General features: G+C 41.1%; 1 protein-coding gene across 2 annotated transcripts in view; it reads left to right on the plus strand.

Annotated features, from left to right (window-relative positions):
* LOC120926973 (angiopoietin-2-like) overlaps positions 1-23317 on the plus strand; it is a 58940-nt gene that overhangs the window by 30681 nt on the left and 4942 nt on the right. For both annotated transcript variants that reach the window (XM_040337329.1, XM_040337328.1), the window contains 3 exons: positions 7931-8055; positions 15878-15979; positions 22075-22241. In XM_040337329.1, the coding sequence (XP_040193263.1) occupies positions 7931-8055; positions 15878-15979; positions 22075-22241 (394 nt within the window). The remainder of the gene's footprint in view (positions 1-7930; positions 8056-15877; positions 15980-22074; positions 22242-23317) is intronic.

Raw genomic sequence — 23317 nt, forward strand, 5'->3', positions numbered from 1 at the left:
AGCTGGAGGTCCGCTAATTGCATATCCCTGCTATAGATCAATAATTAAATAAATCAGAGATAGTTTCAAAAAATTTATTGTGAATACTATCAAGGATAGATGAAATATAGAACCCGTGAAAATAGTGTCACAAGTGATAAACATAAAGTTCATAAATGATGTATGTTCCTTGAGTCTTCATGTCTTTCACCACACCAAAAGTGTTCAGTGAATCCTTTACCCATCAAATCAAACACTCACCAGAACGATATGCCTAACACTTTATGCTTTGGCATAAAGGCATAAACAAAACCTCTCAGGTAGGTTTAACAGAAAATTTGTTCCAAACAGTGAAATCCGGATTGCTCCACATATAAGTAATGAAAACAGAAGGTGCACAATAGTGTAATACCGAATGGTCAGTTTTAATAAAACCCCATGCACAAATCTTCAAACATTGCACTCACAAAAAAATCTTTAAAACAAGCAGCAAGTCACAGCAAAAAGCGTTCTCAATTTGATCAACCGGTGAAACAATGGTCACGGCGGACCCACGATCAGCTAGATGTATTCTCACCACTCAAACGACCTGTATGGATTAAGTCCTTCGTGACGAAACATGTCGGGGCGTGGTTACACAGTGAGCATCTGAACCGACGTGAGACGTTTAGACATGTGATGCACTAAGCTGAACTAGGAATCAGGAAATAGAGATTCCATACAGGATGTTTGAGTGGTGAGAATACATGCCAAAGCACGTGAGTGTTAGGGCCCTTTCACACGGGCGGATCAGTAATGATCCGCCTCCGTGTGTCCGCTTTGCTCAGCGGGGATCCTTCGTAAAATCCCAGCTGAGCCGTCGGCTGACAGGGCGGTCCCCGCACACTGTGCAGGGACCGCCCTGTCTTTCCCCCGCTCTTCCCTATGGGGGATCGGATGAACACGGACCGTATGTTCGTGGTAACCCGATCTGATCTGCCAGACAGAAGAAAAATAGGATTTTCTTCCGTCCGAAAAATTGGATCATTGCGGAGGCGGGTGATTACGGGTGTCAGCGGGGTCATCACACCGCAATTACACCCGTAAATCACATAGGGACCAATGTATGTCCCGTTTTCATCCACAACGGATGGATGGAAATGCGGATATACGGTCCGCACATGTGAAAGGGGCCTTAGGCATATCGTTCTGGTGAGTGTTTGATTTGATGGGTAAAGGATTCACTGAACACTTTTGGTGTGGTGGAAGACTTGAAGACTCAAGGAACATACATAATTTATGAACTTTATGTTTATCACTTGTGACACTATTTTCACGGGTTCTATATTTAATCTATCCTTGATAGTATTCACAATAATTTTTTTTAAGCTATCTCTGATTTATTTACCGTATTTATCGGTGTATAACACGCATGGCGTATAACACGGACCCCAAGCTTAGAAGGGAAGTTTAAGGAGAAAAATGTTTAGGAGGGAAGTTTAAGGGAAAAAAACGTACATTTTAAATGCCCATCAATGCAGCCTTATCAGTGTCCATCTGCTGTCTTGCCCAGCATCCATCAGCAGCCTTGTCCAGCATCCATCTGCAGCCTTGCACAGAGTCCATCCAGCCTTATCAGTGTCCATCTGCTGTCTTGCCCAGCATCCATCAGCAGCCTCCAGCATCCATCTGCAGCCTTGCACAGAGTCCCTCCAGCCTTATAAGTGTCCATCTGCAGCCTTATAAGTGTCCATCTGCACCTTGCCCGAAATTGCAGCATTATGTATTTTTAAATTTAGCGCCTCAGCCGAGCTATACAGAGCCGGATTTCCTGTGTATTCGGCTTCTCTCGGCGGGGCAGGGCGTGACTGCGAGCGTAGCTGAGCCTAGCCCAGTACACAGTACACACAGCGGCGCTCAGAAACAGCGGTACGATCGGCTCAGCTCCGTACATTTCGGCGGCACTCAGAAACAGCGTGATCGGCGTATAACACGCACCCACGATTTTGCCTGATTTTAAGGGGAAAAAAGTGCGCGTTAGACTCCGATAAATACGGTAATTATTGTTCTATAGTATTCACATACATTTTTGAAGCTTTTTCTAATCTATTAATTTTTTCACTTGAGAGGTTTATACACTTTTTTATATATGTGCTGCTTAGTATTTTTGACACTGATTTTGGTTTTACTAAACTACTGTCATTATATTTATTCAAACTATTCACTATATTTTAAAGTGGCAGCTATTTTTCCTAGTTTTCTTTCAACCAGCGCAGCGGTGGAAAATCAAGAGGGCGGGTTTATCTTGATTACCATTTATTTACATAATACATGCATCGTTTGTTTTTTGTTTTTTGAAAAGTAGACTTTCTTTTCCTAATATTGCCCTGCAAAACTATTTTTGTATGTGATCTATAGAAAGAATTATGTTTTTTTTTTTCTATTTTGAGCAGTGTTAGTTTTTTTTTTTTTTTTTAAAGCATGGAATTAATTTTGTGAATTTTTTTAGGTGACACTGTTGAGAAACTAACAAACAAAATCAGTAAAAACAAAAAAACGTTATTTTTTCATTCAATATTTGACATTTAAGCTTCATTTCCATGGACGTTTTTGGACGTTTTTACAGCCACTTTTCTGAGCTTTTTTTGCAGCTTAAAAACGGCTCCCCATGTTAGTCTATGGCCTCATGACCACCATGACGTTTTTGAGCTGTAGATGGTTGAGCCGTTTTTAAGCTGCAAAAAAAAAACAGGACCAGTGCGTTCTGAAGCTCCAGCCTTAGAGCTGTAAAAACGCCAGACTTTAAGAAATGCTCAAAAACGCTACCGCAGCGTTTTTGAGCTCCAGCTCAAAAAAAATTATATATATATTTTTTTTAAATAAAATAAATAAAAACATGGACAGGCGTTTTTAAGCTGTAAAAAAAGGCTAAAAAAAGTGGCTGTAAAAACGTCCATGGAAATGAAGCCTTATAAAGATATTTTGGGCCAAATCCACAAAGAAATTGCGGATCTTAGTTTTAGGCAGAAAAGTTACACTGGCGCAATTTTAGTATTTTAGGTAGCGATCCACAGAGCACTTACCTCTAAAATTGCGCCAGTGTAGCTGATCTCCTTGCATCTTAAGCGATCCCTAATTAAAATGGGCGATTCCCATTAAAATTAGGGCTCGCTCCCGCGCCGGACGGACTGCGCATGCGTGTGACGTCATTTTTCCCGACGTGCATCGCGCATACGTAGTTTACGTCGGGCTTTGTGGATAGCGACGGGTTCGTAAAGTTGCGACGGGAAAAAAAAAGTTACGCGACGGGAAAAAAAAATCAAATTTAAAAAAAAACCGCGGCGATCGAAAAAAAGGTATGGTTTTGCATGGTCTACTAAAGTTAGTCCATATAAAACCAACCTTAGTTTTGCGCAAGCAAATTCGTAACTTACGCAAATCACACAATGCCTAAAGCTTTGTGGATCTCCGTAAGTACTAATTTGCATACGCAAGGAGGGATTTCGACTCGAAATGCCCCCAGCGGCGGATGCGGTACTGCATCCGAAGATTCAACAGCGTAACTAAATTACGGATGTCTGATCTTCTGCCTAACTTGGGAAAAATCCTTTTGAGGATCGCTCCCAAAGTTAGGCACAGAGATACGCAGGCGGAACAGCAGTTCCGCCTGCGTATCTCTTTTGTGGATTTGGCCCTTTGTATCTACTTAATTGAACTTAGTTGTTTTTTATACACCACGTGTGTCCTGTGAAAGCAGCTTCCCTTTGAATGATATTCCAGTCACCTTTTTTCTAATACATATGCTGCAGGGACCGCATTGACTTAGTGAGTTGGCATATTTCTACGGTTAAAATAAATGTTATCTCTTTATTAGCAATAAAAACTGACAGGGGTTCTAATTAATCCCCACTGTATCCATTCCACTGGATATCGCATGAGATAAAATACCGTATATTTCGGGAATACTGCATGCAGTATTTTAGAAGAATTATTTTGTAAATTCCCCAAAATTTCTTGAAAAATGCTGTGCAGTATTTTAATAGATAACGTTTTGTGAATGAAGCCCAATGACACTTGCGGATTATCTACACAAACATACTCTTTTTTTCTTTTTAAAAATAACAGTTATTTTCGGCTGAAGTCCAATGACATTTGAAAATTACAGCCGCATGACTTAAGTTAAAATGCCTTAGGCTTGTGTGAAAGTATTGTAAATGTATCCTAATTTGTAAATACATCACATACCTCAACTTTAATCTTAGTAGAGTATCAAATATAATGGGTAACTAAGATTCATAAACAATATTTAAAATTTCTGATTTGCCAACCATATATTGCAGAGATTCTAATCACCCAACCATCCATTATAATGTGCAATTCAAATGTTCAAGAATTACCTGGCTTGGAACAGGGCAAACACTTCAGATGCTAAAGCAAAACCTAACCTATTGAATAAACATCCAAGACATGCTGTGAATATTAACTAGACTAAGCTGGGGGTAGGCAACCCTTCGATTGTGATCCACCTGTCGATTGCGGGTAGGTGAAGGGTAGATCGCAGCCCTTCCCTGATGACCCATGGAACCTGGACAGGAGCAACGGTGGTATTTACTGGAACCCATCCCAGTATCTTTATCCTGCAGCTGATAAAAGCGTGATTCTCCTTCTCTCCCTCTCGCCAGCATTCAACTGCTGCAGGAGGAAAATACAGAGGATCCGCTCCAGTATATGCCACCCCCACTGCCCCTCCTGTCCAGGTTCCACTTCCTTCTGCTGCCCAGGCTTTCTGTGTGCTCCCCTGGTCCCCCCTTCCTATCAGCACTGTCAAATTCCTCTCCTTCCGGCTGCTGCAGGGGATCGTTTTAGGAGGGAGAGTTTTCATTCATAACTGAAGCATAGTAAACTGTCTTTATTATGCTTAGGTTTGTGAATGAACAGGGAGATGGTGCAGAGCTCTTCCTGTTCATTCATTGTGTGCATCTGAGGCTGCAGAGATGGAGATTGAGGATGGTGTCCTCAATCTCCTTACTCTGTCTCAAAAGTAAGACATCAGGGGTCTGTTTAAACCCCTGATATTTCACTAAAGCCCCTCAAAAGTGCTGCTAACGAAACTGTAAAATAAATAAATAAAATAAAAATAAACTGTTAGCACTGTCAACTGCCCTACTAACACCATCCACTGCCCTACTAACACTATCCACTGCCCTACTAACACTATCCACTGCCCTACTGACACCAACCTCTGCCCTACTAACATATCCACTGTTTTACTGACACCATCCACTGCTCTACTGACATCATCCACTGCTCTGCTGACACCATCCACTGCCCTACTGACATCATCCACTGCTCTTCTAACACCATCCACTGCCCTACTGACATCATCCACTGCTCTTCTAACACCATGCACTGCCCTACTGACATCATCCACTGCTCTACTGACACCATCCACTGCCCTACTGACATCATCCACTGCTCTTCTAACACCATCCACTGCCCTACTGACATTATCCACTGCTCTACTGACACCATCCACTGCCCTATTGACATCATCCACTGCTCTACTGACACCATCCATTGCCCTACTGAAAACATCCACTGCCCTACTGGCACATCCACTGCCCTACTGACATCATCCACTGCCCTACTGGCACATCCACTGCTCTACTGACATCATCCACTGCTCTACTGACACCATCCACTGCCCTAATGACACCATCCACTTCCCTACTGGAGCTGTCCACTGTTCTACTGATACTGTAAAATTCCCTGAAATGTTCTGCGTGTGTGTCCAACATTAGGCTTCAATTATTATTTGGCTTCACTCTCTTTCTTAAACTACACATTTCCTAATGTGATATACTGTGGACTGTAATAAATGCAGAAGCAGATCAGTATTTATGTGACAAATAATACCAGTCTGTAGTGCTGTATGTACAATAAATCATGCACTTTTAAAGATTGAATTACACATTAGTTGCAGCTTTCAGTGTAGTGTTAGTGGATCCCTAGTGATTTTAAATCTTGTAAAAATGGAGTGCTTACAGTCTCTATAAAAATCACGCTCCTAAAAGGTCAAAAAACGTATTCCTTCCTACCTATTTTCTGAAGGAGTAATGCACAACATACATTTATTGCTACATAGGTAAAATTTCATGAGTCACAAATACTTTGCTTATTTATTAAAACGAAAGCAACACAAGAGGAACCTTGTATGGATGTTTGTACAAAAATTCTCATCAGAGCATTCTTAGAATGTTCTTTTTTACCATCTTTAAATGCACTAATTTCTTTCAAAAGCCCTGAAAATTTGGTCTATGTCTGCCATTTGAATTTAGTCCCAGATGTATTAGACAGTTTTCATTAAATTATGTACGATTTTTCCCAAACAGAAACCACATTTACACTTAGAATTTCTTTCCCGAACGGAAACTACCTTTACAGTTAAAATGTCTTTAATTTGTGAAAATGTTTCCATCCAGCAAAATTTTTTGTCACTTAATGAAAATGAAAATCAATTTGATCCAAGTGATTATTGGAAAATGAATGTTCCAAAAATGAAAATATTTTTACAAAGTTCTACTAGTATATGGCCAGCTTTGGGATAGCCAAAGATGCACACATGTCTCCACAAGGACAATGTCTGGGTGAACATTTGACATCTCCAGTGCCAATTAGAACTTCCTGCAATCTGCCAATTAACTAAAGTCACACAAGTATAGTTGGCACTTTCCTTACTCTTCTCATCGAGTAGAGGATGACCAACCGGGTCAAAAGCATTTTCCAACAAATTCTGCAAGCAATACCAAGTGTACTTCCAATGTTGAAAGTACTTGTCATCTTCTCCACCTATAAATGGTCCGATCCTCACCCCAGTTTTACATATGTTGGCATTTGGCTATGTATGGCTAGCCTAGGAATCCATAACAACTAATCATAATCAACTTCAAATGTTAAAAAGTGTACCTGGGCTCAGTTAATAAATATGAAAGTGCCCCCATCCCCAAACTAAGTTGATTTTAATGTGAATGTATTTATTCTCAAATATCCTCAAATATCACAATAAACATTCTAAAGTTGGGTTTTAGTGGGTTTCTAACAGCTTAGAAACATCTGCTTTTTTTTTTTTACATTTCACAGCCTGACAATATATATAAGATTTTAATGCCTTCATTGTGAACTTTGAAAATTAAAACTAAAATCTAGGGAGACGAAAAATATCTTTGCCGCACTGCAAGAGTTAAATGTTTGTTTTTGCCAAGGGTACTAAGAAAAATAATTTACCTTAGCCCTTATTCTCCCAGCAGGCAGCACTCACCTCTTCTCTTCAGGTTTGGGCAGGCCCTTAGAATTCTCATTTACAATGCATGATTACTGGTCCTGCACTGTACCGGATGTCACAAATATGACTGCTAGCTGGAATGCAAAAAAAAAGCTTTCAGGGACTGGTCACAGGGAAACAGGAGCCTGTGAGGTATTAGGTAAGGTCCTTGTACCCTAGGCAAAAACAATCATTTAAATGTCGCAGTGCAGGGGAGTCCCACTACAAGGATACCTTGTTATTTTCCTGAGAGTGAAGTTTTAATTTCTCCACAATTCTATAGATACATAGATGAAAGGGGGCTTATTTTAACATGCTTTCAATGCTTGTGGAATACATAGATACTTTAGTGTGCATGATCTGGGTACAGGGTCATATTAATGTTTGAGGGGTTGGTCCCAAATCGAGAGATAAATAAAGATAGATAGACAGACAGACAGACAGACAGACAGACAGACAGACAGACAGACAGATAGATAGATAGATAGATAGATAGATAGATAGATAGATAGATAGATAGATAGATAGATAGATAGATAATAGAGAGCTTAGATATTTTTTAAATTACCAAATATATTTTAAGATTAGGGAATGTTTATATTGTCTTCCTCCAGTGTGCTCTTAGTTACATGTTATATATGTTTTGTCTAGATATTCCAGTAATACCAAAGGAAGAGCTGATGTCTTTCCAAGACTGTGCAGATGCCTATAAATCTGGACTAACATCTAGTGGAGTCTATACTGTACGCTTTTCTAATTCTACAGACACAATAAAAGTGAGTAGCTACCGCATTCAATGTATGTAAGCAACTGTTTGTTACCTCTGCTGATTGGCAATAAAAATGATTTACAACTTACAAAAACAGTATGCTTTTTAGAATTTTAATGGTCCACGTTTAGTACAAATATAATTTGCAAGGGTAGCCATGTTTTCCTGCTTCCCCTACATGCTCTGCAACAAACACCTCATTCTTTAGAACCCACTGCACCTGCCCTTGCATTCACTCTCTTCCACCCAATGCTCCATAATCTCCAAGTTCAGTATCCCTTATGAAATACAGAAATACCTAATCATAGATGTGTGCAGTCTATTGCATTAGGGTGTGCACCCCAAAGCTCAAACACACATGCGTGTGTGTGTATAAATATAGAAACACAGAGTCTCCTGCGCGCGGGAGCTTGGTCACTTGGTGGCACAACCAGAGCCTTCTGTTGGAATAGGGAATGACCACAAGTCTTGCTGCCCTCCTCAGAATAATGGGTACTTTTGAGGCTAAATACAGTACTAGAAAAAAGGAAAAGGAGGGTGCATCGACCTAGTGCATTCACCCATGGCAAGATTTAATTACAATTAATACAAAGATCATAAATACTCACAAAGCAAGTTAAAATACAAGCGTATACAACACTCCATCAGCAGGGATAGATGCCAACAAAAGGCCTCCTACTGGAACCAGATGGCCGGAGAGTCCAAACCTCATTCAGTGCGACTTACGCGTTACGAGGGCGAACCCTCTTCCTCAGAGTCAAAGCAATAGCAGTCATTAAATCTTGCCATTGGTGAATGCACTAGGTCGATGCGCCCTCCTTTTCCTTTTTTCTACTGTGTATAAATGAATACAGGGGGTCCCCGACTTACGAACGCAATAAGGACTGTAGGTTTGTTCGTAAGTGAAATCTGTTCGGAAGTCAGAACACTGTTTGTAAGTGTAACTTCTGCCTGTGCAGGGATGTGAGATGTTCCGGCTTCCGCCTGTGCAGGAATGTGGCATGTTCCGGATGCTTCTGGGGCTCTTCTGGCCATGCAGTACATGAAGTACTGCAGTGTGAAATGTGTGGAATGTGGCAAGATAGCTGCTCGGAGGTATCCGGGACCATCGTGGAGCACAAGCAGCCGGCATTGAGGCCCGTTCGTAAGTAGGAGTCGTTCGTAAGTCGGACGTTTGTAAGTGGGGGACCCCCTGTAGTGCAATGGACAGCATTGGTAGAGCAGTGGACAATGTCAGTAGGGCAGAGGTTGATTTCAGTAGTTACTTTTTTTATTATTCTATTTTTACATTTGCATTCTTTTTTATAATATGTTATAATATGTTATATATACAATCATTTTTATTATTGTTTTTATTTTTATTTTTTAGGTTCCCCATTGGGGGCTTTGGTGAAATATCAGGGGTCTAAACAGGCCCCTGCTGTCTCACTTTTGAAACAAAGAAAGGGACTGGGGACAGAGATTCCCCAGTCTCTTTCTCGCAACCAAGCAGCAGAGGGAATCTCCCCAGCACAGGGTGATTAGGTTGTGCCTAGGCACAACTGGCACACCCTGTGCACATGCCTATGTACCTAATGTATACATGCATCCATAATTCTTTCCAGCCAACACATGCACTTTCCTTGCATTCACCAGAAATGTATACCCCCATAAACACAAATCCACCATCTTATGCCCTACATCCAATACAGGTACCCCTATCCACCTACTCCCAGCACCACCAGCCCCTCACTAAGGCCTGGTTCACACCTATGCATTTTTTTGTGCATTTTACATTTTTCAGAAACACACTACAGTCCATTTAACGTGGTTTCCTATGGATGTAGTCACGTCTGTGCATTTTATGGAAATGGCCAGGGACTTTTTTCTGGTTTTTGGTTCCATAGACTTTAATGGATCAAAAATGTGTATTCAAAAAAATGCACCTGGAATATGCAAACTGCAACTTGCATAGGTGTGAACCAGGCCTAAATGAACATCAAGATAACATGAAAAATTATGAAGTCACCTGCATGTGTTTAATGCCGATTGCGGCAGTCTGTATTGAAAGTGATGAGAAAAACTAGAAAGCAACAGCAATCAGTTGCAGATGTTATTAGATTTTCAATAACAAGAAATTTGTTCTGGGACAGAGAAAACTGGAGACTCTAGAATTATTTTAATTCAGTCAGAGTAATTTTTAATATCAAACACAGATTTTGTTTTTCAATTGTGTCAGCATCATTTGTGTACTTTTGCATCAGGTGAGCAGCTAAAGTATCAGCAATGCACTAATGTTTTAAGGGAGCGTCCAAATTTAACAAAAAGTCAAAATTCTCATATCATACAAAAAAAAACCCAGAAAATACAAAATTGTTAGAAAAAAAAGGCATTAAATATTTCAGCACGTTTGTTGGCCAAATGAGTGTCTTTAAAAATTGAGTTTTCTGCAATCCATATGGGCACTCACAGAACATGTGTTAACACTAGAGTGTTTGATGAATAATAGTAGCTGTCTAAAGTTACACAGAGCATACCACCTGGCTGTACATTTTCATGATACTTTTCTGCTTAGATGGTTTCCGGGGTGAAATGAAAGAGCATATAATGCATGTTAGCACACCATTAATAAGTTACAGAAAGAGGGCAGCAGCGCTAGTTAACAACACTTAAGTAGAACTGCATATACGTCTTGTTTGACAAATACGAATTATGCTGTAGCGAAGAAGGTGTTACACTACTTCATTAAATGGGGGATAGATTGTTCATTGTGACAGGATAAGAAGTGTTTAGCACGTAAACTTGAATACTGATAGAAAATGATAATTACTGGGACCTCAAACACTGTGCATTCCACATGTGCAAAGAATTTAACCACTGCAAAATAGAAGCCACCTGCTTCTTCTGGTAAATAGTATTTATCATTCTTTTTGCAGTAATAGAATTCATTAGGCACAACGCTTATGGATAGTGTTACATTAAACAGCAAACAGCTCAGTGCTATAAATTTTGATTATTGAAAGTGCAGAAGGCCAAATTAACCACTTAAGGACCGCCTCCTGCACATTTACGTCGGCAGAATGGCATGGCTGGGCACAAGCACGTACATGTACGTCCTCTTTAAGTGCCCAGCCGTGGGCCCGCGATCCGGTCCGAAGCTTTGTGACCGCGGCCGCGGGGCCCCGCGGACCTGATCGCCGCTGGTGTCCCGCGATCGGTCCCTGGAGCTAAAGAACAAGGAGAGCTGTGTGTAAACACAGCTTCCCCGTTCTTTTTTTTTTTTTTAAAAAAAGCTTCCCCGTTCTTCACTGTGGCGCTGTCATTGATCGTGTGTTCCCTAATATAGGGAAACACGATCAACGACATCACACGTCCAGCCCCGCCCCCCTACAGTTAGAAACACATATGAGGTCACACTTAACCCTATCAGCGCCCCCTAGTGGTTAACTCCCAAACTGCAATTGTAATTTTCACAGTAAACAATGAATTTTTGCTGGCAGAGCTTTTGTCAGGTCACCTGTGATCAGATGACAAGTGCACCCCGTTGGAGGCAGGGGTGCACCACAAGGTAGTGAACCCTATAGCAGACTGCTGCGGATGGACCACAGAGTGGGTATGGAGGAGAGGTTCGCTGGGGCACAAACAGGAATCCTATAGGAAGCTTGAGCCCAAGATTCCCCAGGGTGCGGAGTCTAAGATCCAGTTGGTATTCACCAGAGCCTCTAGTGGTGAGGATGGCCTTTGCTGCAACTGGATCCAGGTCGCGGCCCCCGGAGTCCCCTAGGTCACGCTTCATAGGGAGAGAGGGGAAGCAGCCATTCAGGACACAAGAGATAGTGAAGGGTAAGCCGAGGTCGGGGCAACAAGCAGACGGGGATAACCAAGGGACAGGCCAAGGGTCAGGGTCACAGGCAAACAGGAGTAGTCGGAGACAAGCCAAAGTCAGTACACAGCGATAACGTAGCACACGGCAAGCAGGAACACAATACTAACAAACAACGTACACAGGTGTTAGTTAGGGACACCAACGTGTTTAGTGAGCGGTCAAGTGACCAGGGTTTATTTTTGTATTTCTTTTGTTTCTGTCATATTTCTTTTTGTATATAGTTCAAATAAAACCACACCTTTTTGTTTTCCTCCTACCATCGTCTGCTGTGCCTAACTTTTTTGTGTGCTGAACCCATCCAGGGGGCCACACACACCCGCTGCCGGGCCCCTCACAGTAAATATAATTTTTTTTCAGCAATCTGGCTTCAGTATTTTCAATCACTAACCTTGAACCAATTAGCAGAACAAGACTTCTCTCTGTTTATTCTGATCTGCATACTAGGTAAATTACTGAGGACCAGGCAAATAGCATTTGCAAAATAAGATTAACAATGGCGAGGTCTTGTATTGTTTTCATGACAATTTTAATTTAAGTCAAAAATGTACTAACTCAACATCTAGACTGTCATGTCAGCAGCCCATCACCACTTCTTAGTCAGTTGTAATTGTGGTGTACTTACTCACATTCAGCATATGACTGGAATGTATATTTACTTACCTTTCATCTGGAATTATCACAGATGAGAACTGGCATGCTGCATACACCTTGGAATATAGACTGTTTAGACGGCTGGTAGAGTTTGGGATGGTTATGCTGTTTCTCTGTTGCAATATAATAGAAGGCCAAGGAGAAACAAAGCTAGATGGAATAAAATTAGGGAGAAATAATTAGTTATAAGGACATTACTATACCTTTCCACAAATTGGTGTTATGTTTTTAAATAGAAGAGAATACTATTGCAGGTATGCAGTGTTTGCTTAAAGGGGTTGTAAAGGATAATTATTATTTTTTTAAATAACAAACATGTTATACTTACCTCCACTGTGCAGCTCGTTTTTCACAGAGTGGCCTCGAAGCTGGTCTTCTGGGGTCCCTTCGGCGGCTGTGTCGGCTCCTCCCCGCAAGAACAAATCCCCTTCATGGGAGCTCTCTCCCATGGGTGTTGGTTCTTGCGGGCGCGCTCCCGTGATACAGCCGGCGGCCATAGCCGCTCACTGTATCACTTGGCCCCGCCCCCCCACGTCATTGGATGTGATTGACAGCAGTGTGAGTCAATGGCTGCGCTGCTATCAATCCATCTACTCTAGCCAATCAATGGCCAGACTAAGCGGATAAGAGGACGTCGGGGGCAAGCGCAGCAGGTGAATGGGCTCAGGTAAGTAAAACAAGGTAGGGGCTGGGGGGGCCGTAACTGTGAGATGTTTTTTCACCTTAATGCATAGGAATTCATCACAAAGGTGTTCTATCAGGTTGAGGTCAGGTCTCTGCGCAGGCCAGTCTAGTTCCTCCACCCAAAACTTGCTCATCCATGTCTTTATGGACCTTGCTTTGTGCACAGGTGCTCAGTGATGTTAGAACAGGAAGGGGCTATCCCTAACTGTTCCTACAAAGTTGGGAGCATGAAATTGTCCAAAATGTCTTGGTATGCTGATGTCTTAGGATTTCCCTTCACTGGAACTAAGGGGCCAAGTCCAACCCCTGATAAAACAACCCCACACCATAATCCCCCCTCCACTAAATGATTTGGATTAATGCACAAAGCAAGGTCCATAAAGACATGGATGAGAGAGTTTGTGGTTGAGGAACTTGACTGTCCTGCACAGAGTCCTGACCTCAACCCGATAAAACACCTTTGGGATGAATTAGAATGGAGACTGCGAGCCAGGCCTTCTCGTTCATATCAGTGCCTGACCTCACAAATGCAATTCTGGAAGAATGGTCGAACATTCCCATAGACACACTTCTAAACCTTGTGGGCAGCCTTCCCAGAAGAGTTGAAGCTGTTATAGCTGCAAAGGGTCAGCCAACTCAATATTGAATCCCATGGGCTAAGATTGGGATGCCATTAAAGTTCATGTGCAAAAAAATATGGTCCTGGTAGGTGGACTCTAATAATTCACTTTATGATGCCCCCCTCGGAACGCAGAGGATAATAATTAAAACACAAATAATAGTTTTCCGGTGGCAACTGATACTGGGGTAAGCAGTGAAATGGACTAAGGTGGATGGAGGACAAGGTCATAAGGGAGCTATCAGGTATTTAAAGTACAAAACTCCATATCCTGCATGAGTTGAAAGTATACAAAATCATTGACAAGCAGTTTCTACATGACCTGTGAGTCAATACGTATATACACATGTTTTATGGTATATATGGGTATTTGCCATTAACGATTCTAGTTAGTCTGAAAAGCTATGAGTGATTTTGTATTGTTTTATATGTTTATTTTATGTTATTGTTCTGGTATCAGAAACTTTTTTTTGTGATACGCTTCTGTTGTAGCATATTTGTATTTGTATTGTCAAAAATTGAAAAATCACTTGATTTAAAAAAAAAAAAGTTCATGTGCGTGTAAAGGCGTGTTAAAGAAGTGTTAATAATTTATTTTTATCAATTAACAAAATTAGTAAACAAAAAATAAAAAAATGAACAACATCAACTGTTCTAGGTATATTTGCACACAGTTTGTGAAGGAACTCAGTTGGTGGGTTGTTCCAAACATTTTGGAGAACCATCAGGGAAGTGTGTGATTGGCCCCACTTTTATTTTTGTAGCTGGACAATGACCCCAAACCTACAGCCAATGTCATTAAGAACTATTTTCAGTGTAAAGAAGAACAAGGAGTCCTGCAAGTAATGGTTTGGACCCCACAGAGCCCTGATCTTAACATTGTCGAGTCTGTCTGGGATTACATGAAGAGACAGAAGAATTTGAGGCAGCCTAAATCCACAGAAGATCTGTGGTTAGTTCTCCAAGATGTTTGTAAAAACCTACCTGCTTAGTTCCTTCATAAACTCTGTGCAAGTGTACCTAGAGGAATTTATACTGGTTTGAAGCCAAAGGGTAGTCTGGTCCACTTCCTCTTCCCTGTTATACCATCTAGCACCCCTCTCCACCTCAGTGAAACCATCTAGTACCCCTTTTCATTCTTTAACACCTTCTGGTACCCCTTCTCACACCTTTAACCCCACCTGCTACCTTCTCTCCCCAGTGATATTATAAAGTATCCTTCTTCACACCAATGGCACCATCTAGTACCCTTCCTCATTCTTTTGACACCATCTGGTACCCCTCCGTACACCTTTGACACCGGCTAATACCCCTCCGCTTCCCTGTGACACTTTTTTTGGTACCCCTTTTCAATCTCTAACACCATCTGACACCTTTTTTCATCCCTGTGACACTACATGATACCTCTCCTTACCCCTATCACTCTTTCTGATACTCGTTATCCTCCCTCTCCTAGACAACTTTCAATACCCAATTCTCTAATTTGACATCTCTTCTGCCACCTTTACAATGTCTCCTCCCCAGGTTGACAAAACAGCCGTCTCTCTCCACACATTGTGGGTCTCTCCAGTACACACATGATAATACTTTAAAATGTGGAGCAACACTAGCGTGGCTTTCAGACTTTACAGAGAGACATGGGCTATGCTGTGCCCAGGTGCCCTTTGGCAGGTGTGAGTGCAGTGGCACTGCCAAAAATATGCCCCATCCCCTAGATTAAGAACCAATGGTTATGAAGTACATGGGTGCCTAGGCACAGAACATGCTCTGCTGCTTCTTTTTAAGCTTAAGTATGAAAAATATAGATTTTATGTTCAAATCATCTTACTGCATTCCACATTTTGAGAGAAAACATAAAGGAAAAAATATCATATTAAGCCTATTAATAAGACTTGGTATACAGCCATCAATAAAAATTGACTAAGCAGCAACTCTCTCAGATATTCCATCCTGCTATGCCAGTAAGCAACATATTCCAATTGTTTAATAATGTTTCTTGGACTTCTGCAGGCAATGTGTGATATGGATACTAGTGGGGGAGGCTGGACTGTTATCCAACATCGTAAGGATGGATCTGTAAATTTCCATCGAACCTGGAAAGAATACAGAGAAGTAAGAAGTTCCCTTATTAACCTGTTTTGTATTGTATATTATGATAAACACTGTCTAGCTTCAAAATTCTTTCATTCTCGATGAAGAAAGTTATTAACGAGACCATGTCACCAGACCAATTTTTTTTATTTTTAAATATAAATAAATCTTAATACTATTGGTTGCCCTTTATCTCTATATGTTGTGGTTATTTTTTAAGTTACAAGCACTATACCTTTCATAGGATTTGAACTATGTTGGACTCTATTTTGTGCTTATGACAGGTCCTGCTGCTCTTCCCTCTTCACTTCCCACTGTCCCTGCTTCTACAAAAAAAATTATATTTGTATTACGCTCTCCAGACTGCCTTTTATTCATGTTATACATCATCCTGGGGGTAACAGGGGAAACCGCACAGATGATTAAATGCGTTATTCCAAGGATTACCAGGAAATAAAGAAAAAAGCATGGGAAAGAAATAAAATAAACAGTCACCTAATATAAAAATTGTATTTTCAATGGTTATCTAGCCTAAATTTTTTGTAATTTACATATCAATTGAATAATGTTTAATTACTAGCCTTTATATTGGGTAATAGTAACTACTGTGAAAGTTGAGGCCCTGCCACTATGAAAATGTAAGAGAAAATGACACAGGATTCGCATTAAGGCTTAAAGTGATTGTAAAGCTTGGCTTTTGTTCTGTTAAAATAACCAACATGTCATGCTTACCTGCTCTTACTTCTCCATGAGATACAAAGAATGGGGCTTGGCTCCACACCCCGCTTTTTGCTCTCAAGAGTCTTTTAAAAATATCCATTCTCCCCACTGGCACCACCAATTGTGGAAGAGAGTGCCACAGGGGTATTGCCCTTACAGTGAAAAACCCTCTTTCGCAGTTTAAGGTTAAACCGCTTCTCCTCCAATCTCATTGTGTGGCTCTGTGTTCTCTTACACTCCCTGAGGTGCCACACAGTGGGGGGTGTCAGTGGCGTCGCTATGAGGGTGCGCTCCGCACCCGGGTGGGGTGACACCCACCATAGGTGACCCCATCTTGAGGGTGGCAAGAGCCCTGGCTGCTCCCTTTGGCAGTTTCCTTTTGCCTCGCTCCAGTTTTTCTCCTCGTTCCTCCCACCACTGCCGTGCTGCCGCTTCAGGCCTGTCACTATTCTCTGCCTGGGTGTGCCTTCCGGAAGTTCAGACCTCCCTAGCTGCCGCTAAGGTGTACATGAGGCTAAGCCAGCCGCCCACCCTGGGGGGACGAGGTTGCGAATTGCAATCACAGTGTCCTCCACCGCTGAGGTGAGCTTGCGGTAAGTGGGTGGGGGGTGTGGGTTGGCATTGTGTCTCCCATGCAGTCACTTTAGCCGCCCTGAGCTGGTGTGAAAAGATAGAGGGGCGTTTGTGTCTGCCACCCTGAGCTGGTCTGATGAGGCTACATTGATTAACACTGGTGAGGCTGAACTGATGGGCACTGGTGAAGCTGCATTGATGGGTGGTGAGGCTGCATTGATGGGCACTGATTGACACTGATGAGGCTGTATTGATGGGCACTAGTGAGGCTGCATTGATGGGCACTGATTGGCACTGGTGAGGCTGCATCGATGAGCACTGGTGAGGCTGCACTGATGGGCACTGATGAGGGTGCACTGATGGGCACTGGTGAGGATGCATTGATCTCTTGTATCATGTCCTCAGTCTCTGATCATATACTGTACTATATCCGCAGTTTCTGACCATCTCTTGTATCATATATGCAGTCTCTGACCATCTCCTGTATCATGTCCTCAGTCTATGGCTATCTCTTGTATCATGTCTGCAGTCTCTGACCATCTCCTGTAGTATGTCTGCAATCTCTGATCATCTTTTGTAGTATGTCTGCAGTCTCTGACCTTCTACTGTACCATGTCTGCAGTCACTGACTGTCTCTTGTATCATGTCTTCAGTCTCTGACCATCTCCTGTATCATGTCCTCAGTCTCTGACCATCTACTGTATCATGTCCTCAGTCTCTAACCATCTCCTGTCGTATGTCTGTAATCTCTTACTTAAACACATTGCTAATAGTATTAGCTATCTGTTTATGCCAAAGGTAGGACTGTGTAGGGGAGGCAGAGAGCAAAAGAGGGCACTGTGATTATGGAGACGAGGGGGGCAGACTGCATGCAGCACTGTGATGGGGGGCTGCAAAATGTGTGCAATAAATATTCTTAAAAATATTAATTTTTTTGTGGGTGTATATACATTTTAAATGGGGGGGGTGCCAGATATAGGATCCGCCCCGGCTGCCAAATGCTCTAGGTACGCTCCTGGTCCCCTCTCAAGCGTCTTCTACAGCGTGAATAAATTTAGTGCTTGTAGTCGTTCCTCGTAATTGAGGTCATCCAAGCCCCTTATTAATTTTGTTGCCCTTCTTTGGATGTTCTCCATTTCCCACACATCCCTTCTGAAGACTGGTGACCAGAACTGAAAAGAGTATTCCAGATGTGGCCTAACCAGAGTTTTATATAGTGTCAGGATTATACTTTTATCCCTGGAGTAAATCCCCTTTTTTATGCATGTTAAAATTCTGCCGGCCTTGTTAGCTGCAGCTTGACATTGCGTGTTATTGCTCAGTCTGTCATCTACTGGGACCCCCAGGTTTTTCTCCATCCTTGATTCTCCCAGCGTTTCTCCCCCTAGTGACTAGTTTGCTTTTATGTTTTTTGCCTCCAAGTGCAATACTTTACATTTCTCCACATTAAACCTCATTTGCCATGTAGTTGCCCACTGCATTATTTTGTTCAGGTCTTTCTGTAAAATGTCTATATTCTGATGTGAAGTTATTGCCACACTTTTTTGTGTGTCGTCTGCAAAAACTGAGATTGAGCTATGTATCCCATCTTCTATATCATTTATGAATAAATTTAAAAGATTTGGTCCCAAGACAGAACCCTGGTGTTATCCCACTTACCACTATTCTGAGTACATGTTATTTATCCCCACCCTTTGGACACGCCCCTGTAACCATTTTTTTACCCAAGAACAAAACCTTATGGTCCATGCCCTCAGACCTCAGTTTGTAAATTAAGCGCTTATGGAGAACTGTATTAAATTATTTTGCAATATCCAGATACACTAAATCCACAGGCCTTCCCCTGTCTAGATGGTAGCTCACTAGAATGTTAACAGATTTGTCTGGCAAGAACGACCTTTCGTAAACCAATGCTGATTACTATGAATGATACTTTTTCTTCTTTAAATGTTTGGATATAGTGCCTTATCATCCCCTCCAAAAATGTACCCACTATTGATGTTAAGCTGATTGGCCTGTAGTTTCCAGAGATTTGTCTCTGCCCTTTTTTGAATATTTGTACCACATTGGCTTTTCTCCAATCAGCTGGTACCATTCCTGTCAGTAGGCTGTCTGCAAAGATTATGAACAATGGTCTGGATATAACCTGACTGAGTTCTCTGAGGACTTTCGGGTGTAAGCCACCTGGTCCTGGTGATTTATTTATATTAAGTTTTACTAGTCTTTCCTTGACTCTGGCCTCTGTTAGCTACAAGGGTACATCCTGTGATGTGTCACTAACAGTACTGTCGCAGTCGGTATACGCCTCCTTTTCCTGCGTAAAAAAACGATCATTGCCTTCTCTATGTCATCTGTAAGCATTTTCCCATTCTGGTCTTTTATGTGTGCAATGTGCTCTGATATAGCTTTTTTATTGTTAATATGCTGTAGCTAAAAAATGTATTTGGATTATTTTTACTCTCCTATATATCTCTCGTAATCTTTTTTAGCAGCCCTGATTGTGTTTTACATTTCTTATTGCATTCCTTGTAGTGTTGGAATGCTGATGATGACCCACGATGACCCATCCCCTTTATGTTTTTTAAAGACCATTTTTTTCTCTTTAATGAGGATTTTCACATTACGTTTTAGCCGCCCAGGTTTAACCTTCACTCTTCTATATTTATTGCCCATTGGAATGCACTGTGTGATACCTTTGTTTAATATTCTTCTAAAGCATTCCCATTTTTCTTCTGTGTTCAATGTTTCTAGGATTTGGTCCCAAAAGATGTCATGTAGTAACGACCGCAGTTTATGTTTATGTTTTCTCTTTGAAGTTCTACCTCCCCATGTTCACAATGTCACTCCTCTCTACCACCCTTGCATTATTTTTTACATATAAACACACCCCATCCCCATCTTCTACCTTCCCTGTCCTTCAGATACCAGGAATACCTCTCGATATTTGCCAGCCAATCATGTGATTGGCTGGCAAACCAAGTTTCTGTTATTCCCACAAAGACTAAATCCTTCTCCTTTAATAGCAGCCTCAGTTCCTACATTTTTTAGCTAGACTCCTAGCATTTGTGTATACTCCTCTCAGTGTTGTATGAGTGCACAGTATTTTCTCATTATGTTTCCTTGTGCTGGAGACAGGAGGTCTCACCCAGGGGTCAGAGGCACCCCAGCCAAAAGACAGAAGGTCTCATCCCAGGAGTCAGATGGGCTCCTATTGGGGGGTCAGGAGAACTCCTATCCAGGGGCCAGAAGTGGGGCGTGAAGCAGGGCACTACTACTAAAGGCTAAGTGAGCCACATGAACCAGGAGAGCTGGGTAACACAGTCAGAGGGACACCTAAAAAGAGCATTAGTGCTGCTGACAAGGAAACAAGGTGTGGGCAACTGATGTTTATGTGAGCTTTCCATGTTTTCAAAAAAGTAGGCTGTCATGGCCTAAAATACATTTTAGACTGGTGCAACTCATTGCGAAAAAGCATACACCAGATGAGTATACTCACACAACACCACACTACTTAATTGTGTAAGAGTGATACCCTACTGTGTTTGTGTAACTTGTTTTATATATAGTTTGTACATATTATACTTATGTACTTTTTAGGGGATTACACAAAAATATTTTTGTTTTTCACAAAAAAAGAGTGTATATTAGAGCATAGATCTATTATTTTTGTATGGCCACATTTAGAAAATAACTGTATTTGTGCATAGTCCTGATTTGCAAAGGTACCCATGAAGATCAACTATCTTAATTTTAACAGCTGAGATTTTTTGATGGGTTTCACATATCAATGGAACAATGTTTGTTAAATAATTTTCTTAAAATAGACACTATGTAGAATATACTTTTCTGACAGCTGTATCTGCAATACATTAGTAAGCAGAAGAGTTACACATACCACTTCACTATGTTTGCAATAAACCGGGTCAAGAGAGATTAACTGGTTCACGAAGCACATAGTGATGTGTATGCACATAGTTCTGTTGTTTTCATTACCACAGAAACAGGAATACATGTTACATCTGCACATTCATTTCAAATTCTAATAAATTAATCTTTGGAAAATTCTAAGTGCTTCAGTTTTCATTTGTTATTTACATAGAGAGAGATATTTTTAAGGATCATATCCAGCGCATGCACTTAGTTCATTGTAGATGTAAAACTCAAAATTTTGGAATGCACCTTAATTTGCAAGTGCTGAAAAGTTTGGATTCATATATATGGACATTGCGAGTTTGGTGCACTTTCCTAATGAACTCCGGGGGCTGTTGGCCTGGCGCTTGAGTTTATATACTGAGCTGAATTTGCTTTTCGATCCAATGTCTATGTTTGAGCCCTTATATCTATGAGAGGATTATAAAAATAGAAATAATAAGTGTCTGCTGCGCTAAATAAACCTTAAAATCATATAGAAATAAATTCAACCAGCCAGCACAATAACGGTGAACAACAATAAAGCAAATGTAACTAATATAAGAAATATGCACCAATTTTACAGATTGTAAAAATAGAGATGATCAAATCAGTTCACATATTCAGATTTCTCAGATTCAGCTAAACCCATAAAAACTAATCACACATTTTTATTTGAACACTGTATAGGTATGCAGTTTTTTTCCTGCCATAGAATATCACACAAAACATGCATCTAGACAATCAGAATTACCCAATTTGCAAAGCAATTCAAGGGTTGGGTTAAGATCTAATATTCAATATATTCCGATCTAAAATTTTCCTGCATGCTCTTGTATTGTATTATTAATAGCATTTGCATGTGTTATATGCAGCTTTTGATCATTGATAACTGTAACCTATTATTTTATTAGGGTTTCGGCAGCACTTCTGGAGAGTACTGGCTAGGAAATGAATTTGTCCACCAGTTGACATCTCAAGGCTCATACAACCTAAGAATCCAGCTAAGAGACTGGGATGGAAATGAAGCATATTCACTATATGATTCCTTTTCTCTTGAAAATGAGGAACTTAACTACAGGTGGGAGGAAACAGCACTGTGTATATGTAAAACCTACTACTTAAAATGTTACTAAACCCAGGGCCCTGCATTCACGATATCTGATCTCCCACAGTACACAGAACATGGAAATGCAATTATTTTTGTAAATATAAACGGCTAAATACCTTTTCTCATCAGTCTTGTGACTTCTTTCAGTGTCTTTTATCTGCGGAGTGAATCCCCTTTTTTTAATGCATGCCAATATTCTGTTGGCTTTGCTTGTATTAGCTTGGCATTGAATGCCATTGCTGAGCCTGTCATCTACTAGGACCCCCAGATATTTCTCCATCCTGGATTCCCCCAGGGGGCATAAAAGGCAGAAGTCAGTTACTCTTGTTAGCTTGCATGCACTGATTTTACACTTGTATTTGTAACAGATCCAGAAAGAACTGCCATATTATGAAAGCTCATGTTAGAGAATGTGTGATTAAAAGAAGGAAGAGGTTAGGTGATAAATACCATGTTAGCCTTTCTTGTTTTGCTCCAGCTTTATTCTCAGGAGCCCTGATTGCCAGATACTGGCAACCCCCTAGCTCACTTCAAGACAAACAGGACATGAGTCTGTGTGGGTTGGAAGTCAGAGGACCCCCAGATATTTCTCCATCCTGGATTCCCCCAGGGGGCATAAAAGGCAGAAGTCAGTTAATCTTGTTAGCTTGCATGCACTGATTTTACACTTGTATTTGTAACAGATCCAGAAAGAACTGCCATATTATGAAAGCTCATGTTAGAGAATGTGTGATTAAAAGAAGGAAGAGGTTAGGTGATAAATACCATGTTAGCCTTTCTTGTTTTGCTCCAGCTTTATTCTCAGGAGCCCTGATTGCCAGATACTGGCAACCCCCTAGCTCACTTCAAGACAAACAGGACATGAGTCTGTGTGGGTTGGAAGTCAGCTTGTTTGAAATGGGCTGTTGTCTTTATCGTCTCAGGCAAACAACACTTCAGATAAACAAATGGAAATATCACAGGGTATTTGAGTTGGCTTGGCACGGCTGTACCAGGCATGCTCTGCTTTTGTCCTCTCACAGACATCAGACCATATTAAAGGCTTT

The sequence above is a fragment of the Rana temporaria genome, chromosome 2 (genome assembly GCF_905171775.1).
Source record: "Rana temporaria chromosome 2, aRanTem1.1, whole genome shotgun sequence".
NCBI lineage: Eukaryota > Metazoa > Chordata > Amphibia > Anura > Ranidae > Rana > Rana temporaria.